The sequence below is a fragment of the Heliangelus exortis genome, chromosome 1 (assembly GCF_036169615.1).
Source record: "Heliangelus exortis chromosome 1, bHelExo1.hap1, whole genome shotgun sequence".
NCBI lineage: Eukaryota > Metazoa > Chordata > Aves > Apodiformes > Trochilidae > Heliangelus > Heliangelus exortis.
In genome coordinates this window covers 29,151,564-29,173,148 of record NC_092422.1, presented here as the reverse complement: position 1 = coordinate 29,173,148, position 21,585 = coordinate 29,151,564, and the positions used below count along the sequence as shown (strand labels likewise).

Here is a 21,585-nt window from a genome sequence, read left to right as displayed (position 1 = left end):
ACTCTGCAACTTATTGCAGTGGCTGATTAGAAAAATCTGCTACCAGGAGAACATTGTGTCAGTGTCTTGTTTTTTAAAGAGTATTCCCTAGATTTGTAGTTAGAATTGTAGAATTATAGAATCAAATCATCATGGTTGGAAAGGACCTTTGAGATCATCAAGTCCAACTGTCAGTCCTACACCTCCTTAACCACATCAATCAGTGCCACATCTACACAATTTTTAAATTGTTCCTGCTTTCTTTCTTATGTGGAAGGAAATATGCAATATATCCTATGGCGTGGTAGTTCCCATGTTTGACTATGAAATACCAAAGAGAAAAATCTGAAGCAATTTTCAGACATAACCAAAAAATACTTGCTGATAGATTACTCTATTTTTCAGTAATGTTAGGGTTACTATTGCTGACTCATTTTCTTCTGAAAAGACAATGTAACATGGTGCTGTCTGCAACTTTGTACATGCCAGTAGTTTCTCTACCTTGGTTTCATCCCATTTAAAATGATGCTGCTGACTTACTTTGTGGTGATTTTCATCACTCATTCATTTGAAGCATGGTCAGTCTCATTACTTATGGGACAATGGGTTTGCCTTTTGACTCTCTCCAGCTTAAAAAGCAAAGAAGCAGTTATCAAATACAAGTAATATTAGAAAATAGAAACCAAAATTGTCCTTGTAGGTGGAAATACGATTTCCAAAATATAGTTTCATGGGATTCTGATTGTAACAGATGCTTTTCAGTAGTATTGTGAAGCATGAGCTTCTGACTGTAGCCTGAGGTGTGCCATATTAATTTACTTTTTCAGACTAAAGGGACAGCTATTATACTAAAATTTCAAGTGCATACCTTAAGCCCTGCCTATTTTACTGTCACTGAAAGTGACAGCAGCAAGTCCCTACACCATTGCACTGAGTTAGAACATTACAGTGGTAGTAGATGATTGCTCTGGAGAGGTGGTTCTCTGTCAGGAAAAATGTAAATGCTCATCGTGTATCTATGTTCTGACTTAGGCTAGCTTTAAATTAAAAGCATTTTTAGTGCTGCAAACTGGCTACTGTCAGATCAGATGAAGATGCCCAGTGCAAAGAACTTTTTAACAACCAAACACGGGATTTAATGTGTTGTTATCTTGCAGGAAGCAGAAGAAAGAAGCACTGTCACACAAACTCTATTTTTCCCACATTCTAGGCATCGAAGCACCAGTCTCCTCCTGCTCTCCTGCCAGGACATGGGTGGTGCTATAGGTCAGAGTAGACTTTTGGGTGAATGAGATTTTCCCTACTTCTCCTACACCTGTGTGATGGTGTGAGTATACCTAGTAGAAAACTAGACAACTGCTTTGTTGATGGAGTTGCAAGGCAAAGCACACCCTGACCATGCTGTTTGGTATTTTGGTTTTGTAGTTCTGAAGAGTGTTGATATACATTTCAGTGCCACTGCATTTCTACTCCGTGTATTTGTGACTAGATGCAGTGTACTGGCACCAAACTGCACAGTAAGACTGTACCAGTAGAGAAACAGAAATGGGATCCACAGCAGGGCTTCCCAAGCTTACAATTAAAACCTTTTCAAGGTCATCAGAGATTCCTTGTGCAGTGTCTGTGTTACTTTCAGAGGAAGCAAAGGCTTTGACACACTACTGGTAATAGCAAGGCCAATGTCCTGTCTTAGATTTATGTTCCTACTTTAGTTTCTGTAGAGCAGTAGTTCTTCTCTACATCATGAGATGATGAAACTGTTTTACTTGATGTTAACAGTTTGCTATTACAGTTTTGAAGATTTTTTTTTTAATGCAGAGGCTAAACAGTTAAATAATTAGGCTAATACATATTATTGGATAAAAATCAATTGTGTGGGTTTGTGTGGAGAGTTTGTATCTTTTATAACACTGACATACAGTTGGAAAAGCAGACAAGTATCTGGTTGCTCAAATCCATCTTAGATTTTAAGCAGAAGCAACAGATTTCATGCTACAGTTTGGGAACAAATGTTCTGTGTTCAATTTCATGGTGTATGTCTGTTGGAGGGTCTGAAAGAGAGTTGGCTGGCCAGAGCACTGATAAAGGTGGTAATAGTTTTTAGGTACTTTGGGACAGATACCAAGAGACAGGCTATTTTCACTCAGGGAGTAGGAGGGAGTTAGCTGGCAAGGAAACATAGGAAAAAATAAATGATGGCATAAAACTAACCTCTCTTCATAAAAAATACAATTTTTAGTACCCAGTAGAAGTGTGAATTTTAATTTCTCAGCTTCTCTGAAGGTCTTCCTTTTGGGGATCAGGTTTGAGATACCAGAGGCAGAAGTACTCCCATACAACATCATCCCACTGGCAACCAGGCATGTGTCCCTTACTGATCACATGCAGCTCTTCTGCTGTACATTGTGCCACTTGAGATTCACCCACACAGTTTGCCTGGAAACTCTTGATTTTTACATTAATTGTATTTACTTTCTGGGTCACTTTGGTTGGTTTCAAGGAACTTGATGGTTTTCTGTTATCAGGAGTGGTACTGGGGGTGGATGGGGTGATGTCCTGGCAGATAAAGAGGTTGGTGCTCTGTGGTGATTGAGGTTTGTTTGGAGTGTGCCGGGCTGTGCAAATCTTGCTTCTGATGATGAAACTGAGGAAATGCAGGGAGTATTTTTGGAGGTGATAAAAATTTCTGCAAAAAATACACGGTCACCTTGTGCAGATTATATTAAGTACCCTTTTGTATGCATTCAGAAACAGTACATGTGCTATCTGTGTGCTACACAGGTTTCTCCTGAAGAGGTACCATCCACATCCTCAACATATGTCTTGTTGAAGAGTGGATTTATTTTGATGGAGTGGTTGTCTTGAGTGCTGTTTCTGGAACGCATGAGGCAGTGTTCAAAGGCCATTTGAGCATCCTTTGGGCAGGCAGTTATTATGATTGTGGATGTGGTCACATTGGTCTGTGGATTTTCCTGAGTATGACAATTTGTAGGTTGTTTAATGTTTGTCATCATACTTCAGAAGCTGGTATCAACAGAGGCAGAGTGAAAATACCATCTCAGTTTGGGTTCCTGTACTAATATTAATTCCCTCTCCAGGTTTAGGCACATCATGCAAGCTGTTTCTGGGCATTCTACTGGTTAAAACAGAGATACCTGTCTGAAAAGTTTACTTTGCTTACTGTGCTGAGGACAAAATGCTTAGTTTGTATTCATAAAAGAACATTGAACATGCTCAAAAGAAAAATTTCCAGGTGAAAAGCACTGAGTCATGGAACAGCATTTTATTAAATGGAAGAGGTTTTTTATGTTCAGCACTGAGAATTATACAGCATTACATATGATTGTCTTTAAAATGTGCTTTGTATCTGATAGATTGAATATGAGAGGAAGAAGAAAGAAGATGGAAAACGGGCTCGAGCTGATAAACAACAAGTGTTGGACATGCTTTTTTCAGCCTTTGAGAAACATCAGTATTACAACATTAAAGATCTGGTGGACATAACCAAACAGCCAGTGGTATGTATTAGCAGATTTGTAATATAACCACTTACAGTAGTTACCATTTTGCATATTTTCCATATCCAGAAAATAGTTAATATATACTGTATGCCTTTGAAACAGCTCTCTAAGTATGTTTTATAACAAACAGAAATGATCAAGGTTTGAGTTGACCATTGTGGGATACCAAGATTGCAGTGAGCCTGCTTCTTCTTGACAGAGGTGGTCTAAGTAACCTAGGTGGTCTCTTTCTTATTTTGGTTTGCTTTAATACTAGAAACCAAATTCTGTAATGTCTCCCGTGCTACTCCCATCTTCACTGCAGTAACAGCATAGTTCTGCTACTGTGGGTAGTAGAAAAGCTGTGTGTGAGTGAGTGGTCATCCCTTCCCTCACCATCTGAGCCTCATCTTGGTTTAGCAACAGGGGTTACTCTTTTTCTCTAGGTCTAGAATATTGTTTCTCATGGACTTGGTATTAAATACATTATCCGTGTTAGGAGCTCAGGCATCATGTTAACACCCTCAAAATCACTTGATTTCCTTTATAAAGAGAATAATTTTTAGATTAAGAGGGATTTAATTTGGGATTTACTCGGGTTTTTTTAAACACTGCTTCAATGCATAAACAAAAATAGCATGAAGGTGCTTACATGATGGTTTTGTTATCCTGTAGTGTCTGCCAGCCCCTTCATCTATGAACTCTTAATTTTTCAATTCTTTCCCTTCTTTCCATGTTCAAGAGAGACAATAACACTCAAAGTATCTTTCGTGTCTTTGATGTTTTTTACTGCTGACTTTGATATCTATCCTCAGCCCAGCTGCAGTTTTCAGAAAACTTAAAGGAACTTAATGATGTCTGAGTCTAAATGGAGCGACAATTTCAAAATTTATTAGAGCTAAGGCAGAAGAAGGAGCATTGACAGCTCGATTATGGAAAAAATAATTCTTCTGTAAAAGAGGGTTAAAATTCAGCTGCTTACTAGTTTTGCCCTCTTCACATTTAGAATTAAGTGGATCTCTTATCAGAGATTTTTTTGTATAAGGTGCACACTTTGTTTGGCTAAAAAGTTGCACAGAGGTGTTACCCAATTCAGTACTTGTAGGCACACAGTGTTCTAGTTCCTTGGAAGAAACTATTTGGATAATGTACTTGTGTCTCCTATTCCACTCATTTATTTAATGAGTCAACTCCTTCTCTGTGTGGCAGACGAGGTGTGTGGATCATGGGAGCTGAAAATGAGGAAGGAATAGGAGGAAGATGTGGAGAGAGTGGCAAGAAAGTGTTAAGTGGTTTTTTTGTGGGTTTTTTTTTAAGAGATAGGTGTGACAGTCACAGCATCACAGTATGTAAGGAGGTGTGGATTTATCCCGTCTAGCAAGACTTCAGCCAGAAATAGTCACCCACAACTGCCACTTAAGCCATGGGAGAATGAAAATTTTCTTCCTTCTTTGATGTGCTTTACCTCTTGAATCTGTTTGTCTCTTCATCAGCTCAAAGGAGCCTGGAAAAGCTGTGCTTCTGACACAGGTTTCTTCATTAAACACCAAAAGTTGGACAAGATTAATCCAATTTCTGTCTTCGTTGCTGTCCTGAGGATTAGATGCATAAGGCAGTTATTAGATTAGATGTACCAAGCAAAATACTTCAAATCAATACTCCTGTTACATTTATGATTATTTCAATGCCTGTCTTTGTGTATCTACTGTCATCATATGCTCCTTAATATATTCTGACTGTAGCATAGTAGATCTGTACCTATGTACTTTCATCTCAGCAAATCTAGCAGGTTTTTTTTTCAGCTATTGTAGTGATACAGATACATCAAAGGGAAAATTTGGATTCATTTGAGCTGACATCCTATGTTATTTAGTCTAGATCTTTGCATCTGTATTCCTTATTTGAGTTTCTCTACTGATGGCTAAAAGTCCTGTAGAGCTCCTGAATTAATCAAGTCATTAAACCTTCTCTCCTCTTGAGTGGGCTGCATGGTCTCAGTTTTGAGCTCTATGTGTGAGTTAGGGGTTTTGTATTCATTCCTCAGCCCTGGATAGCCTCAGAAAATAAATAACCAAAATCTTCTTCCCAAGCCTTTGCTCATTGCAAGACAAGAGGGCACGGTCTCAAGTTGTGCCAGGGGAGGTTTAGGTTGGATATTAGAAAGAATTTCTTTACTGAGAGGGTGATCAGACATTGGAATGGGCTGCCCAGGGAAGTGGTGGATTCTCCATCCCTGGAGATATTTAAAAAGAGCCTGGATGTGGCACTCAGTGCCATGGGCTGGTAACTGCAGCGGGAGTGGATCAAGGGTTGGACTTGATCTCTGAGGTCCCTTCCAACCCAGCCAATTCTATGATTCTGTGATTCATTCACTCTGTAGCCAGTAGAGTGATAAATTCAAAACTATCTTTCACCATGTCATCTACCCCTCATCAAAAACAATCTTAATTTCCCATTGGGGTTCCTGCTGCTGAAAACTTCCTTCTGTAGGGATTTACTAATGGCAGCCATTTCTACTTAAAAATACTGTCCCTTGGCATCTGCTGCTCAGCCAGTGTTCACTTGGTGTGCAAGCATCCCTGATGCTGCAGACTTCAATCTCTGGTGTGCAACTTTCTTTTTTTTTCCTGAACATAAAGTATCTGTTCCTCATGCCCGCTGTGACTTTATTGTTTGCAGAGCAGCTATACCTGACAGAAAAATAAAGTAAAAAGCTAACAGGTGAATAGGCATGCTTTCCTCATGCTGTACAGAAGTAGGCTGCTAATTAATCTCTGCTGAGTGTTCACTGCTTTATTTTCTGTCATGGTGTCTAAGATTGTCTGGGTATGTAATTTCTCCTCTGAGTTTCTAAATGTTGAGGTTATTTTCAGACACGAGGGAAAAAAATGCTGCTACTGCTGTCTCCTCAGCTCCTGTTAAAATGAAGTTCTAGATGCTTACATTACTGGCTTACAATACTTAAAACACATTTGTCTGAGGGAATTAACATCTTCATTATTGAAGTAACAAATAAATAAGGGTATTTCTCTTACATAATGGTGAATATACAGAGTAAATCATAGAATTACAGAATGGTTTGAGTTGGAAGGGACCTTAAAGATCACCGAGTTCCAACTCCCCAGCCATGGGCAGGGACACCTCCCACTAGAGATCAGGTTGCTCAAAGCCCCATCCAGCCTGGCCTTTAGCACTTCCTATCACTACATGCCCTTTTAAAAAGGGCAAAAATGGAGGAATAAGAAAAAAAAAAAATTAAACCCTTGCTACAAAATACGTTGCATGTTACATGGGAAGTTGCTGCCATCTTTACTTTCCAATCATGAATTCACAAAGCAAGTCTATTCTAAATGGAAGCTATTGTTATGTTAGAGAAAACTGTGTCTATTTGTTTCCCCTTTTAATGAAAAATAACAATTCACAGTAGTAGGCAAATCTGTTGCCACCTACTCAGATGTAAATACTGAGTGCTTCCTGGAAATACTGCAGTAATTCTAGAATTGGTCTTCATAGCTGAGAACATAATATGCTTTTTATGTGAGCATTTAAATATTTGTCAAGAATAAAAGCAGTATGAAAACAGTGGTCTAATACAAAATTAATGTTTTTCAAAATGAGGTAGATTGTTTGCAGGTTTTTTGGTTTGGTTTTTTTATTTCAGCTCTAGTTAACAGTTATCCTAAATACCACTATTTGGGTTTTTTTCCTCCTCAAAGTTTCAGAAGGGTTTTCAGAGCTTTAACTTCCCTCTCAGAAATTCTTATCCTATAATTCTATAATAGCATGTAACTTTTAATGGAAAAATTTAAAAATGTGAGAAGGTGTAAGGGAGCTGAAGATGCCTTAAATTTTCAAACAGATCACCTGCAGATTAGCTTCTGTGTTAGAATTATATTTATATAAACATATTGAATCCCCTTCTGAGAAGAAATTGTGGGCCCCTGATTAGCACTCACAAGGCTCTAAAATTCAGTATTTGGGCATCACTGGAGGAAGAGGGAAGGGTTTTTTTTTTAGGATACAGGGATCAGACTGAGCAGTGTGCTTCAAGGTGCATAAGGCAGCCTGGCACAGCATGGACCCATGGGGAGGGTCATTCTGGAAGAAGTGATCCTGCAGGAGAAATCATAACAGTGCCTGGATTCATCTTGCTCTCATGTATGGTACAGTACAGCAGGATTATCCCTGATTAGGAATTCTCTAAAAGCTCCAGCAGTTCAGCATCCTTTGTGCACTGAATGATTTTTTGGGAGGTGTTAATGCTCTCAGCTGCCTTCCCTAAAACCACTGCTGCTTCTTTCTCCCCACAGCAGGAATGGGAAATAGGAATATGTTGCGAGTTCTCAGTTGCTGCATTTCACAGTCCCAGCTTGAAGTCTCCTTACTTTTGTGGCACAGACATTCCTTGGGTTTGTTGTGTTTTGTTATGCTGTTAAATCCAAACTCTTGGAAGTTTTTCCCCAAGAGCAGCAGAACTCCCTGGGGAACTGTATCTGAAAACTAGCTGAAATTAAAAGTAACCTTAGAATGACTCTGTGGGTGATTTGGAGGTGTGAGCAAGTAGTGAGACATGAGAACTGTCTCGTGACAGAAATGTCATCCAAAGATTCTGCCACCAGAGAGCAGTGAGCTGCTGGCGCCCGTGGACGTGGCAGTTTTGTTCTGCTTGAGCCCTGCGGCACCATCACGCCTCGTGACCCAACTTCCCAAGGTTTCTCAGCTCAAGAACTGCAGATGGATCTACTTCATAGGACTCAGTGCAATTTTTTCTCATTAATCTACTCTAGAGCAGAATTGAATCTGATTGTTCCTTCCACCCACTCTGCTGTCTTTCAAAGTGCCTGACATTGCTGTAAGCTGCTTTAGAATCATAGAACTGGCTGGGTTGGAAGGGACCTCAGAGATCATCAAGTCCAACCCTTGATCCACTACCGCTGCAGTTCCCAGCCCATGGCACTGAGTGCCACATCCAGTCTCTTTTTAAATATCTCCAGGGATGGAGAATCCACCACTTCCCTGGGCAGCCCATTCCAATGCCTGATCACCCTCTCAGTAAAGAAATTCTTTCTAATGTCCAACCTAAACCTCCCCTGGCACAACTTGAGACCGTGCCCTCTTGTCTTGCTGAGAGTTGCCTGGGAAAAGAGACCAACCCCCCCCCTGGCTACCCCCTCCTTTCAGGGAGGTGTAGGGAGTGATGAGGTCTCCCCTGAGCCTCCTCTTCTCCAGAGAGGTTCTTCAAACCTTGTGTGCATGCACATGGGTTGCACACAAAGCAGTGGATACACAGGTGTACACATTTATACAGGATGGCTTCTTCTTCTGCTTTCATCACCTTTTAAAAAACATCTCAACCTAGAGAAGAGGAGCCTCCAAGGTGATCTTATAGTGACTTTCCAATATGTGAAGGGGGCCTAGAAGAAAGCTGGGGTTGGGCTTTATACACGGTTGTATAGTGAGAAGACAAGGGGAAATGGTTTCAAACTTGAAGAGGGGAGATGTAGGTTGGACATTAGGAAAAAATTCTTTCCTGTGAGGGTGGTGAGATGTTGGAAGAGGTTACCCAAGGAAGTTGTGGCTGTCCCCTCCCTGGAAGTGTTCAAGGCCAGGTTGGATGGGACCTTGAGCAACCTGGTCTGGTGGGAGGTGTCCCTGCCCATGCAGGGGGTTGGAACCAGGTGATCTTTAAGGTCCCTTCCAACCCAAACCATTCTTTGATTCAGTGAACAGCAGCAGCAGCAAATGAAAACATCTGCACACTGATTGCTCTTTTAGTGAGTACATTTTTCCTTGCCTTCAGTACCTGGCTCTCCAATAATTACAGTGTCTCTGCCAGAGATGAGCTGTGTGTGGAAAGGTGTGCTCAGGGTGTAGATTGATCTCCTGCTGCCACCTGCTGGGGTTTGCACCGTGCACCCTCCGAATCCCGAAGTCATCCTCACCCTGCAAAATGAACTCCCTGCTCATGGCTCCTGCGTGCAGCCACTTTGCTGGAAGAAAAGACCCTAAGAAATGAGTTTTTATGTGCAGCCTGTTATGGTCATCTTTCTTACTTGTTGGACAGATACCACTTATGGCTTTGAGATAGGTTTTTAAGACCAGTTTTGCTGCATGAACAGAGTCTCATCACTAGTGTAGGATCTGGATATTTTTTGCTTTGTAAATTTTTTATGCCTGCCTGTTGAGAGACTAATGATCAGTTTCTCTATAAGTGACTTTTTTCACAAACTGAGAACATACTTCTTACTTATTTTCCAACTTTTCTACTTAATAATAATGGGAAGAGTGTAAGGAAGAGTCTGGGCAATCAGCCTTTTTTTTTTTCCTATTCCATCCACAGATACTTCGTGTTTTAAAAATTAACTGGAATATATTAATATTTGTGCTTGGTGGAACAGTAGTTCTAGAAAATACAGGGATTCTTGTAACTCCAGTTCAATATATGAGCTCAAAGAGGACTAAATAGCTCATACTAAAGGAATTATGAATTTAATATGGGGATTCTTAAACTGTGGTCTGCAGTTGCCATGGCAATCCACTCAAATCAGCCCCAATTTGTATTTAAACAAAAAAGCAGGCAAACAGCTCTTTAAAAAATAAAACAAATTATTGGTCTTTATTGTAAGGAGTGAAGGAAGGTAATATTAGTGAGCTGTCTTGTGTCAAAGGTTATACTACTGGCATCATAGTTTTGCTTGGGTTTTGATTTTTGGTGGTTTTTTTTTTTAAATTTCTCTTCCTAGGCTTAATATTTGAATGTGTTAGAAAATTCTGGCACCTACTCAGCTCTCCTCTGAAAACGAGGCCATAATCAAATGCCCAAAAGCTTTGCCAAATGGCATGGAAACCACGAGCTGGGGGCTTCAGTGGGGTCAGAATAAGACAGGGAGTTTCAAGATAATCCCAGCCCAAGCAAGACAAAAACCCAAGAGCTTTTAGCCCTGGTGGAGAAATTCCAGCAGGAGGAAGACGTGAGATAAGAGTGGGGCACAGATGGGGGTGGCAAGTTCCCAGGGCAGAAAACCTGCCCACGTCCCCACTGCTCCACAGTCGTGTCAGAAATTTAACAGCACCCAGATTTTTAGACCAGCTGTGCATCTGATTCTCAGGGTACCAGTTGGTGCTGATCAGCCAGCCTTGCTGTCCACTGGTTTTGAGGAACAGAGTTGGTAGGGACTGAGCAGATCGTGAGACGTTGTGTGGAAACCGTGGTAATTGCCCGCCTGTGTAACTTGAATTTTTGTTTCCTTTCAGATATACTTGAAGGAAATTTTAAGGGAAATAGGCATCTACAACGTGAAGGGGACCCACAAAAACACTTGGGAGCTGAAGCCAGAATACAGACACTACCAAGGAGAAGAAAAGAGTGATTAACAAAAGCATTTATGAAGCAAGAGGGAATTAGAGTAATTGCACTGGGGGAACCATGGTGGCTTTACAGACAGGACTGAGCACAGTGCAATTCTGCAAGGATCAACTTAAATTAAAGCAGATGATACTTTGTAATTTTCCATAGCTTCAGTTTTTTTCCAAGGAATATTTCTTGTATGTTTATATAAGGGTATTGTCTTTTGACAGGAAAAAAAATGTTTACAGAATAAACTTGCATTAGATTTGTCTTCATTAGAAATCTTTTGAGTTCTGATCTTCCTTTTTCTTGGGTTTGTGGCACTTTTCTTAACATTTTTTTTTTATTTTGTGGCTTTTCCAAGCCTCAGTGACTTTGAAGGAAAACATGTCTTAGAGGAACCCATAACTTTGTGGGTTTGCATCCCAGTAGAACCAGGTTAATGGCCTCACTTCTGCTGGGATCTGCCAGGGTTTCTTCTGGAAGGCTACAAAGGTAGACAAACCTTTATGCAGTGTTTGGGTGGAGTGGACACAATGCTCCTTTTGGGATCAGTTTATAGGAAAAACAGCCACATCTGTGGTGCTCATCACAGTCCTTGGACTCCATGGGAACAAAACACAGTTAAAAACCTGTAAAGTGAAGGCTGTTTGATGCACAGGTCAGTGGGAAGATAACAATCCCCTCCAGGTGATAACTGATTAAAGAAAAAGTGAAATGTCTGTCCACTGGGTACATCAAGGAATAGATTTATCTTTTGTTTGGTTTTTATTATGTTATCTGTGGTTTATGTTTAAGCATGTCAATAAAAGTGTTGTTTTAATTTGTACCACACAATGTTCTGCATTGTTGACTGAACACGTTGTGATTTAGACAGCGTAGGTATGAAGGTTTCTTGTTTGTTTTTTTTTTTCAAACCATGTTTTTATTTCTGGCTTTGCAGCTGCATTTCTGTGGTTTGGGGAAGATGATTTAATGTATCTGTTTCCCCACTTTTGAAATGCACATTGCAAGGTTTGTCTTGTCAACATCCTTTCAGTAGGGAGCCAGGAGGGAGGTGGGACAAGATTACCTAATTATATTTTCAAGGCTTTCACATTAAAAATAGATCAAAGAGAGCAGAAACTCATTAGAATACCTGTAAATGAAGCAGAACACAAGTTTCACTCTCCCTCAGGTACTTCAGATGTGTGCATCACTTCTGCACACCCTATTAAAATAATAGATAGAATCATAGAATCATAGAATTGGCTGGGTTGGAAAGGACCTCAGAGATCATCAAGTCCAACCCTTGATCCACTACCGCTGCAGTTCCCAGCCCATGGCACTGAGTGCCACATCCAGTCTCTTTTTAAATATCTCCAGGGATGGAGAATCCACCACTTCCCGGGGCTTCAGCTTCACCAGCTTCAGCTTCAACCAGAAAGCAGCAGAGGCACAGAGACCACAAACCAACACAAACTCTGCTCCTGGCAGTGGATTTTGGGCTGTTTATACCAAAGACTTTCAGGCTTGGCTAGATTTTTTTTTTTTTTTTTCCCTTCTACCAAGCCATTCATCTCCAAGCTAAATGAACACAGCTGCTGTTTAAGTGCTGCTCTCCTGCTCTGGGCTAACAGAAAGGTGGAGATTTAGTTGCAGGGTGAAACATCCCAGTTTACAAGAGCATCCATATCCCAGGGAAGCAGCTGCAGAGCTGAAGCAGAGCTGGAGGTCCAGGGGAGCCAGGGAGGTGCCTTACCAGCCCCAAGACACAGCAGCAGCAGGTGAGAAAGCCAAGGTGTCTTCATGGAGGTAGTATTGCTGTTTAATAAAACCACCCTCCCTAGACAGATGTTGCTGAAAATGATGCCAGGACTGCAGCAGGATGACCTGAGTAGCTTGAAAGTCAGAGATTTGCTCAAGTAAGCAAAATGCTTTTTAAAATACATATTTAAATAAAATAAATAAATCTAAATGTAGTTCTGTGACAACAACTATGTCCTACACAAAGTCCCTCCTTACCCTTGAGCTAAACCATGTGAAAAAAAAAAAACAAACCTGTTTCCTACATCCATTTATTTAAAATTTTCCTTATGCCAAAGCCTGCATGAGGCTCCAGGCAGTCACCCACCCAAGCACCAGCACCCACACCCCACCCACACTGAGTGGACAAAGTCAAAGGATGGAGCCAGGCTGGCTCAGCCCAGTATCTAAGGCTGGGTGATGAGGGTACCCAGCTCCTATGGCTCCACCTGCACCTCTCCCAGCACACCAGATGTTCCTTACACTGCATGAGCATCCCCAAAAGCAGGTAGCCAAGGAGCCACAGGATGCTGCAGCAGCTTTCAGATGTTCACAGCACAGTCATTGGCCCACAGGAGGTGAGATTTTTATTTATTTTTTTTTTGCCAGCATTTGGCCAAACCCCTGCACACAGGCTGTGGGCTGGAGATGCTGCAGGCATTTTTCCCTGAAAGGGCAAAATAGTGGATTTGTAGACAAGCCCCAGCTGGGGCAGCAGAACTGTGAGACAAAAGAGCAAGCACTGAGGGAGAGATGCAAGGGCAAAAGGCAAAAGAGACTGTGGGACATGTGGCCAGCACTGTAGGTGCCTCCTCCAGCCACAAGAGATGACTCTTAACCACAAAAGTACAAAACTAAAAGGAGTTTGTGGGGGTTTCCCTTCTTTATAAGCAATCAGGCTTCCTTCCCAGCAACCAGTTTGTGGTGGGTGCAGGAGCAGCCTCCTGGTCCTGCACAGGGCTGAGACCCAAGCTGGAAAAGGAAAGGTTTTGACCCAGACACTAAACTCCTTCCTTGAGGCTCTGGAGAGAAACTCTTTTAATCATTCCCAGCTCCAGAGTCCTTCTAGCCACAGAAAATATCTTCCCAGGAATGCAAGACACAACCCTGATAAACATGTTTCAAAACAAGCTGGAGACAGGTTTTAAAGCTGTCCTTCAGTACAGGCTGTGTTTAAACAGCACCAAGGTAATTTGTTATGATGGTGATTTTCCATCAATTTAGTAACACCAAAACTGCTACAGCAGCATGAAGCCCTTCACTGATCACTTTGGCTTCTCAGCCCCAGAAAACAGCTCCTCGAAACAAAGAGGGGCTGGGAGAGAAACTGGGTTATGCACTGACTCTTCCTGACTCAGAGCTGCATCACAGCCTGTGACAAGCACATCCACCACCCCGGGCCTCCCACTTCCCAGCACACTGGATCCCTCACCCTGCCTTCCCTGCAGGCAGCTACCACAGCAGCTTGGCTGAGGCTGCTGCTCAGCACCCCCTGCACCCTCCTCTGCCATCACCTGTGGCTCAACCTCTCACCCATGGGCACCCCAGGGCAGCAAGTTCCAGGGAATCTGAAGGAAGCAAGATGCTTTTGGGAAGCAAAACCACTTCTCTTGCAGCTCCCTCGTTTCTCCTCCATCTCAGAACTGTGTCCAGTTCTGGGCCCCTCAGTTCAGGAAGGAGATTGAGGTGCTGGAGCAGGTCCAAAGGAGGGCAACCAGGCTGGTGAAGGGACTCGAGCACAGATCCTATGAGGAGAGGCTGAGGGAGCTGGGGCTGTTCAGCCTGGAGAAGAGGAGGCTCAGGGGAGACCTCATCACTCTCTACAACTCCCTGAAAGGAGGGGGTAGCCAGGGGGGGGTTGGTCTCTTTTCCCAGGCAACTCTCAGCAAGACAAGAGGGCACGGTCTCAAGTTGTGCCAGGGGAGGTTTAGGTTGGACATTAGAAAGAATTTCTTTACGGAGAGGGTGATCAGACATTGGAATGGGCTGCCCAGGGAAGTGGTGGATTCTCCATCCCTGGAGATATTTAAAAAGAGACTGGATGTGGCACTCTGTGCCATGGGCTGGGAACTGCAGTGGTAGTGGATCAAGGGTTGGACTTGATGATCTCTGAGGTCCCTTCCAACCCAGCCAATTCTATGATTCTATTCTATGATTCAAGAGCTCTGGAAATGAGGCTTTCCCTGCAACAGGCTGAGGTGAAACCTCCCATCAGATGCTCTGCCACACAGAAACTCACATGGGACTGAGAGGAAGGTGTAGCCCACTAGCTGGGCATGTTGGCACACACCAGTTTAATATCCCAGTTAGCCTGTAGTGCAGACAGCATGGCACACATTTTGCTGTTGGCCATTCAACCCTAACAGCAAGGCTGTGCTCATCATGGTTTTAAGCACCTGCTTTTCCAAGCAGCAACTCCTTATCTGTACACAGCTGCCACACAGCCATTTGCTCCAGGCTTGTGCCTGCAGCTCCCTAACTCAGCCTAACTCACCAAGCAGCCAGGACTGGGGAGGAGATGACTTCACTCCCACATCCCAGTTCTGCTCAGTTTTAAACACTGGGATCCAAAGGTATGAGGGGCTGGAGAGCCAGACCAGAGGCTGCATGGCCATGCAAGCACTGTCCTGCCACTCCACTGAGAAGCAAAAGTCTCAAACTAAGCAAGAGCTTACTCTCCCCTTCCCTAAAGGCTCCAACTTTTTTGTAAAAAAGATGCAACAGGAAGGGTAAGGTAACATCCTCACCTGGCCCTGTTAAACAAATCAAGAAGAACTGGGTCACTGTAATTTAATTTTGAACTTGCCTTCTTGCTTTTCAAGCCCACTGGGTGAAGGCAGAGGAGCCCTCATGTGTGTTGCTGGGGTGACACTGAAGTTGTACCTCAGCCAGAAGCACAGGTGGCCCAAGTCACCTTCTTGAGAAAGAAGAAAGTACGTATGCAAACTGTGTTCCCTCAGAACTAAACCAGGGCATTTAAACCAAACCAGAACCTCCAAGATAACACCCACACTGCACCCACATCCCCAGGCACTATCTCCCTGCTCCCAGCCCACTGCCTCATCTATCTTACCCCTGCAGAAGCCCAACTCCACCTCAGCCCTCCAACACCAGCAGAAGACAGTGAAGACACCAGTCTTGAAGCATCACAAGTCAAAAGCTACCAAGTGGCTCACTACCCACTGCTTTTCAGGCACCTTCATCTCCTGTAACCCTCAGAGTTGGTGACTTGCAGCCTGTGCAGGCAGACACAGCTGCTGCAGACATCCCCGAGAGGCTCTGTGTTCCTTTATTCAATCCAGACTGCCACCAGGTCAGACAGGTAGAAAGCGCAAGGAACTTGTTACTGTTGCATCTCAGAAAAGAACCAGAGAGCAAGGGTTGTTTGCTCCAGGTCTGTCAAACAGATGCATTTCCTACCCAGGAGCACAGCAGGGAGAGGAGGGAGCAGATTCAGTTCAAGTCCCATGCCCAGACACACACCTGCTTTCCCCTAAGCTTGGGACAGGGTTAGCCCATTGCTACATTTCCCTCCCCAAGAAGGCAAGTGCAGAAAAACCCAGAATCCTGCAACTTAAGTTCTGCTTAATCTGCTCCAGAATACTGCTGGATACAGAGGAGCTGGTACAACAGCCAGTGTTGGAAAACCTTATGATTTCACCCCCTCCCCACATTTCCACTACCTGGGCTCAGACAGTGCTGGTGCAAGACTAGTGCTCCATCCATCCTCCTGCCTTCATCTTCCAAGTCATCCCACTACAACTGAGGACAGACTGGGGTATCCTTGACAGAGCAGCTCAGCCAGCACTCAGCTCGAGTAGTACTTATTCCATTCTGTTGTTTTTTTTTTTAATTAATTTTGGTGTCTTCCAGAGCTAGAAGTCTCTGTGCAATAGTGTAAGATGAAGAAGATCCACTCCACTACGATGACATTTCTTGGGCTTTGCCTCAGTCCCCTCAGCCTGCTCTTGCACTCCAATGCCACAGGTAGAAACTGCACAAGGTCTGTCTGAGACAGTCAAGCTATCAGCACGCTAGGACCAGGCTTTACTACTGAGAGCACCAGATCCTTGAACAAACATCTTGCTGCAGCCTCACCCTAAAAAACACACTAGACCAGAAGGCATCACCTAGAATGGGTTTAAATGAGTTTTATTTTAGACAACCTACATGACAGATGTTTGGTGTGTGGGTGGTTTTGTTTTTTTTTTTTTCTTTTTTCAAAACAATGCCTCCACTCCAAATCAGGGTCAAAATAAGTGAATGAAGCTCAAGATGACATCAGTCCAGTTGTTAAGACATTGCCAATTCCTGGTGTTGTGCCGATGAAGAAGAAACAGCAGCCAGCTATGAAGTCGGGTGATCCAAAACCATACTCTTTGATTTGTTACTGCAAGGAGAGCAGCCAGGGTTAGTTCAAGGTCACAAGAAGTCAGGGTAACCTCCTGTACCCTATTTGTGTACTCCCCAATTCAATCTGAGCTGCCACAGGCAGGCAGGCAGAAAGCGCAAGGAAGTTATTTTTGCATCTTAGTGCAAACCAGGGAGCAACAGGGGGGGTGCCCGTGGTCTATCAGAGGATGCTGAGCATTTTTAGGATCATGAAGTGCAACTGGCAACCCCTTTTGCTTGACACACCAGCTTTCAGGTTTCCTCTCCAAGAGGATGTGCCAAGAAAGAACTAAACCCACCTTGTACCTGCCATCTCTCACAAGAGCTCCACCATCAAGCACTTTTTGCCCAGTGGAATGCTTTGCTACTATTATTTTACTCCATGTTGAAACTGATGGGTTTTTATCTGAATTACACATCCAAAAGGTGTGCCCAAGCAGGGAAGATGCACACAGGTTTTTGCTGAGGGGAGCTACCTCCTCAGTGACTGCCTGTTCCAGGGTCCAGGACAGACACCACCCTTCTGTCAGGCTGCAGGAGATGGTGCCTCCAGGCCAGTAAAAGTGTTCCTTTAATTGGGAACTACCAGAGGAACTGCTGCTCCACACTAGAAGTTGGTTCATCTTTACATGACTTGCATACCAGAAAGGCTGTAAGAGGCTTTACAGATAAATTTAGCTGGCTATAAACAGACTTCATAAGTCTGCTATGACTGGGCAAAGCAATTGGTGATCCCACAACTGCTCGCCTGCAGGGAATTCCACAGCTCTCAGAATAAACCAAAAAATGCAAGTGTAGAGATCCAGATATTGTTTTGTTCCAACCACATTCTTACCCAGAGTAACTAAAGGCAAAGCAGACCACAGGAGCTGCCTGAGGGCTCAAGCTTTTGGAGATTCCAGAGAGAATAAGGTTAAGTTGTTATTATTATTATTATTACCATGCTTCCAAATTTAGGGCAGTATTTAAACAGATGGTTCTTGCATAACAAAATAAGGGCATCAGATTAGGTGGAAGATGCAACATGAACCTGTAAGGCACTTCAGAACCAGCCCCCACAAGAGGGATCCAAAGTAGGAGTGCTCCACTTCAATGGACACCATCTTTAACCTAATGGTTTAAAACCATTCCTAATTACACACATCACAAAAAATTCCTTCTGCATTTCTTGGCCATAAAGTCACAATGAATCACTGCAATGGAACTGTGTCCCTTTGAGCACCATTCAGGAGTATACAAGGGAAGTTTCAGTCACCTGGTGCACTAGGAAGCAGCAATTAGGCCATGTTTACATGGGCTTGAAAGTTCTTCAGCTGGCAGTTACTGCTCAGATTTAACAGGGATACAACAGAACAAGTGATGCACTGAAAGAGCTTCTGATGCAGTTAGGCACATCCATCCCTTTCAGGTCAGTACTTACACATTTCTCAATTTCCAAGCCATCCTTGAAGAAAATCATATATGGGGTCACACCATCCTCACGGAAATCCAGGAGAGCCACCATACCATCTGGATTCATGTTCTCTCCTACAAAGAACTTCAGAGAAACTTCTTGTGAGACATTTAACGAGCTAATGCCAGGGTAAAGTGTCTTTTACACAAGAAAGCTGCAACTAAAGGTCTCCCTGACCAGCTGAAGGGATTTTGCTTTCTCCAACTTGTCCACACTGCTATGAACAGCAGAGTATGGCACAGCAGGGGCTAAAGTAATCCACCTTTCAGGTCTTTTAACTCCGTGGTTCCTAGATGGTGCTCACTACAAATGTGGTCAGCTACCAGTGTTGCAAGCTGAAATGGGATCCCCAAAAGCCTCACAGTCTTTCACTGTTACTCCTCAACCCTCAGAAAAGAGCCAAGACCAGGAGTCCTCAAAATTCTACAAGCTAGATCTGCAGACAAACCAACAGCCCCTTGCATCACTGCTGTAAGGAGATGGCAGTTTCATTACCTGGTAGTTTTTGAAGTTAGCAAGGATGTGTTTGATTTGTTCTGCAGCCCCCGTCATGAAGGGCTTTACTCTCTCTGGCTTGTGTTCCTCAAGTCTGGCTTTGATTCTGGAAGGGAAAAAAAAAAACACCTCTGAAAATATCTTCTGCTCCAATAACATCACTGCACAGCATCGTGTCATCACAGATAGAGTTACCAGCAGTCAAACTTTTATTTTGTCATTTTTCAACCACTCCCTCACAAAGCTCCCAAATTATAATTTAATTTTGCTAAAAAATTAGGGAAACAGTGCCTGCCGTTTTACTTTGAGGCTCGTGATAAAAGTTAGCAAGCCATTTCCACAGCATCAGCAATATTATCCATCAGTATCACAAAGTGTTTCCACATTTAATGCTAACCCATTAAACACTGAGCAACAGAAACTGTACCTCAAATTAGCAAAAAAGTTCCACCCACACATACTGTATTTGGACATTTAAACAGTCAAGTTAGAAAAAAATTCCAGAAGTTTTCTTCACCACTCCACCCCGTTCCCCATGACAATTTGGCATTGAGGAGTCAGAAAGAAAACAGCAAGGTTACAAATAATATCCACAGCATGTGACCAGGTCCTCTACCTCAGCCAAGACAAACTTTGATTTTCCCCTATCAGTTCTCTGGGGCTCCAGTTCTGCCAAGTGTTAAGACAGTACTGAAGTTCATAGCCAGCCTGCCACCTGTATCAGAACTAAGACCAACTAAGAATAAAGTTCAGCACTGCTTTTAAAATTTCAACAAGACAACAACTTTGCAATTTCATTAAAAGAAAAGAGTCTCCCAACACTTACGCTTTCATGTAGTCCTTGATGTACTTCTTGTAGGACTCTTTTGTAAAGCTGGTTTCCTGAAGGTGGTGGTTTATTACTATATCAACACCAGTTATGACCGTGGCTTCTGTTCCATCTCCCTCAGGACCTTCAGCAGAGGCATTGCCACCAATTAGAGAGTCATCAATTTGACCCTCTGTCCTGGTGACCATCTAGATTTAGAGACATCAAAAAACTTAACGCCTCTGCAAAAACCTTGATGCTCTACCGCTCTTACACATCTATGACCTGACAGCAGGGCACGACTTCAGAGCCACACTTAAGTGCAAGGAACCTCACTGAAGCCCGAGCAGGGATTTCTCAGGCCAGGCTCCTCTCCCGGTGCCAGCCCGGAGCTTCCTTACCCCGCCAGCACTCCGGCTTGGCTGTCCCGGCCCCCTCACACACCGCTGGGGGCAGCACCCGGCCCTGCCCCAGGGAACCACACACCTGGGGGGTGGCCCCGCTTTGGGGGTCTCTCACAGGGAACCCCTCAAACCCCCCCTTCCCCAACCCCTCCCCAAGCCACCGCCCCGCCGGGCCCGGCTCCACGCAGCGGCCGGGCCCTGAGTCACCGCAGCGAGGCCGGCGCGCCCGCCTGCCCGCCTCCCCCCCACCCTCCCTGGGGGCGGGAGACCCACTCACCTTCCCCTCCACTTCCAGGCACAGCCCGTTCGCCACTTCCCGGATCTTGTAGATGTCCGAGAACATCTCGTCCTCTGCGGAGGAACAAACACACACAGGCGGGCGCCGCCGCGTCAGACTCCGGCTTCCGCCGACCCGGAGCCACCTTCACCTTCATTGGGATCTGCTCCGCTTCCCCTTCCCTTCCCTCCCGGCCCTACGGCCTCGGTCCGGGCGCTTCGTTCCTTTCCTTTCCTTCCCTTCCCCCCCCCCCCGCCGCCACCGCCACCGCGACCGCCCGCAACGCACATGCGCGGCAGCGCCGGGTCCCGCCACCAGGCCCGGGCCTTGTCCTGCCGCTTCCCCCGCCCGGGCAACCGCCCGCCCGCCCGGCCCCGCCGACCCCGGCCCCTCCTCCCCTCCCCCTTACGGCTGATGCAGTCCCGGTAGATGATCATGACGGCGGCGGGGCAGGGAGGGGAGCGGCGGCGGGGTCTCTGCGCAGCGACCCGAGATCGGGCGGGAGCGGGGCGGAAAGGGCCGAGTCAGCGCTTGCCGGAGCTCATATAGCGGGCACGGCCCCGCGCCTCACCGCGCAGGCGCCGCACCCGCCCCCCGCCCCGCCCGGCCCCTGGGCGGGGGATGGCGGCCCGGAGAGGGGGCGGCCCGCAGAGCTGCCAGGGCCGGTGCCAGGGCCTGGGGGGGAGACGAAAAGGGTATGAGGAACTGGGAGGCCCCGCACACGGCGGGAGAGCAGCGGCGGCAGGGCGGGTGTCTGCCGGTGCTGGTGAGGGGAAGGAGGCTGCGGGCCAGGGCAGCCCCCGAGCCGGGGCTGAGGTGGGGTTCGTGGTGCTTTGACTGGCAGAGCTCCCCAGAGGCCGTGCCCTTCTTCCTCTTGATAACTGTGCTTTTTTGTGGTTTGTTTGGGTTTGGTTTTTTTCACTGACCCGAGCATCAGTGTTACTCCTCCTGCTCTCTATCACAAGTTCGGCTCTCAAGGAGAAGTGGGCTGAGTCTTTCCCTGGTGTTGCTAGGACAGAATTCTGACATAATGTTTGTGTTCGGAGAAACTATGGCTTTGGGAGGCTGCAGGGTCCAGTTCTGTAAAAAAAAAACAAAGGAGATAAGAGGCATTGTTTGGGTTTATACCCCGTTCGGGTATGCA

At 44.8% G+C, this 21,585-nt stretch overlaps 2 protein-coding genes and 2 non-coding genes across 4 annotated transcripts in view; 1 reads left to right on the top strand and 3 right to left on the bottom strand.

The window, feature by feature from the left end:
- The window catches only part of GTF2F2 (general transcription factor IIF subunit 2), a 92,274-nt gene extending 80,610 nt beyond the window's left edge, over positions 1-11,664 (top strand). Inside the window, exons 8-9 of the mRNA XM_071739800.1 lie at positions 3,354-3,497; positions 10,734-11,664. Coding sequence (XP_071595901.1) covers positions 3,354-3,497; positions 10,734-10,853 — 264 coding nt within the window. The 3' untranslated portion in view covers positions 10,854-11,664. The remainder of the gene's footprint in view (positions 1-3,353; positions 3,498-10,733) is intronic.
- Positions 11,665-15,889: 4,225 nt separating this feature from the next.
- On the bottom strand, positions 15,890-16,025 carry LOC139791846 (small nucleolar RNA SNORA31). The gene has a single exon (XR_011724057.1). It is a non-coding gene; the product is annotated as a small nucleolar RNA SNORA31 (small nucleolar RNA).
- Positions 16,026-16,748: 723 nt separating this feature from the next.
- Positions 16,749-21,018, bottom strand: TPT1 (tumor protein, translationally-controlled 1). The gene is made up of 6 exons (XM_071739948.1): positions 20,851-21,018; positions 20,442-20,515; positions 19,779-19,969; positions 18,953-19,058; positions 18,425-18,541; positions 16,749-17,002 (listed from the first exon to the last, which is right to left on the bottom strand). The coding sequence occupies exons 1-6, from the start codon at positions 20,876-20,878 to the stop codon at positions 17,000-17,002; spliced, it is 519 nt and encodes a 172-aa protein (XP_071596049.1). The 5' UTR covers positions 20,879-21,018; the 3' UTR covers positions 16,749-16,999.
- Positions 17,069-17,198, bottom strand: LOC139791845 (small nucleolar RNA SNORA31). The gene has a single exon (XR_011724056.1). It is a non-coding gene; the product is annotated as a small nucleolar RNA SNORA31 (small nucleolar RNA).
- Positions 21,019-21,585: the final 567 nt, after the last annotated feature.

Coding starts and splice junctions, on each gene's coding strand:
- TPT1 (XM_071739948.1), bottom strand. CDS start 20,878: ATGATCATCTACCGGGACTGCATCAGCC. Junction 19,970..20,441: donor GCCTGGAAGTGGAGGGGAAG/GTGAGTGGGTCT, acceptor CTCTAAATCTAG/ATGGTCACCAGGACAGAGGG. Junction 19,059..19,778: donor ATCAAGGACTACATGAAAGC/GTAAGTGTTGGG, acceptor TTTCCCTTCCAG/AATCAAAGCCAGACTTGAGG.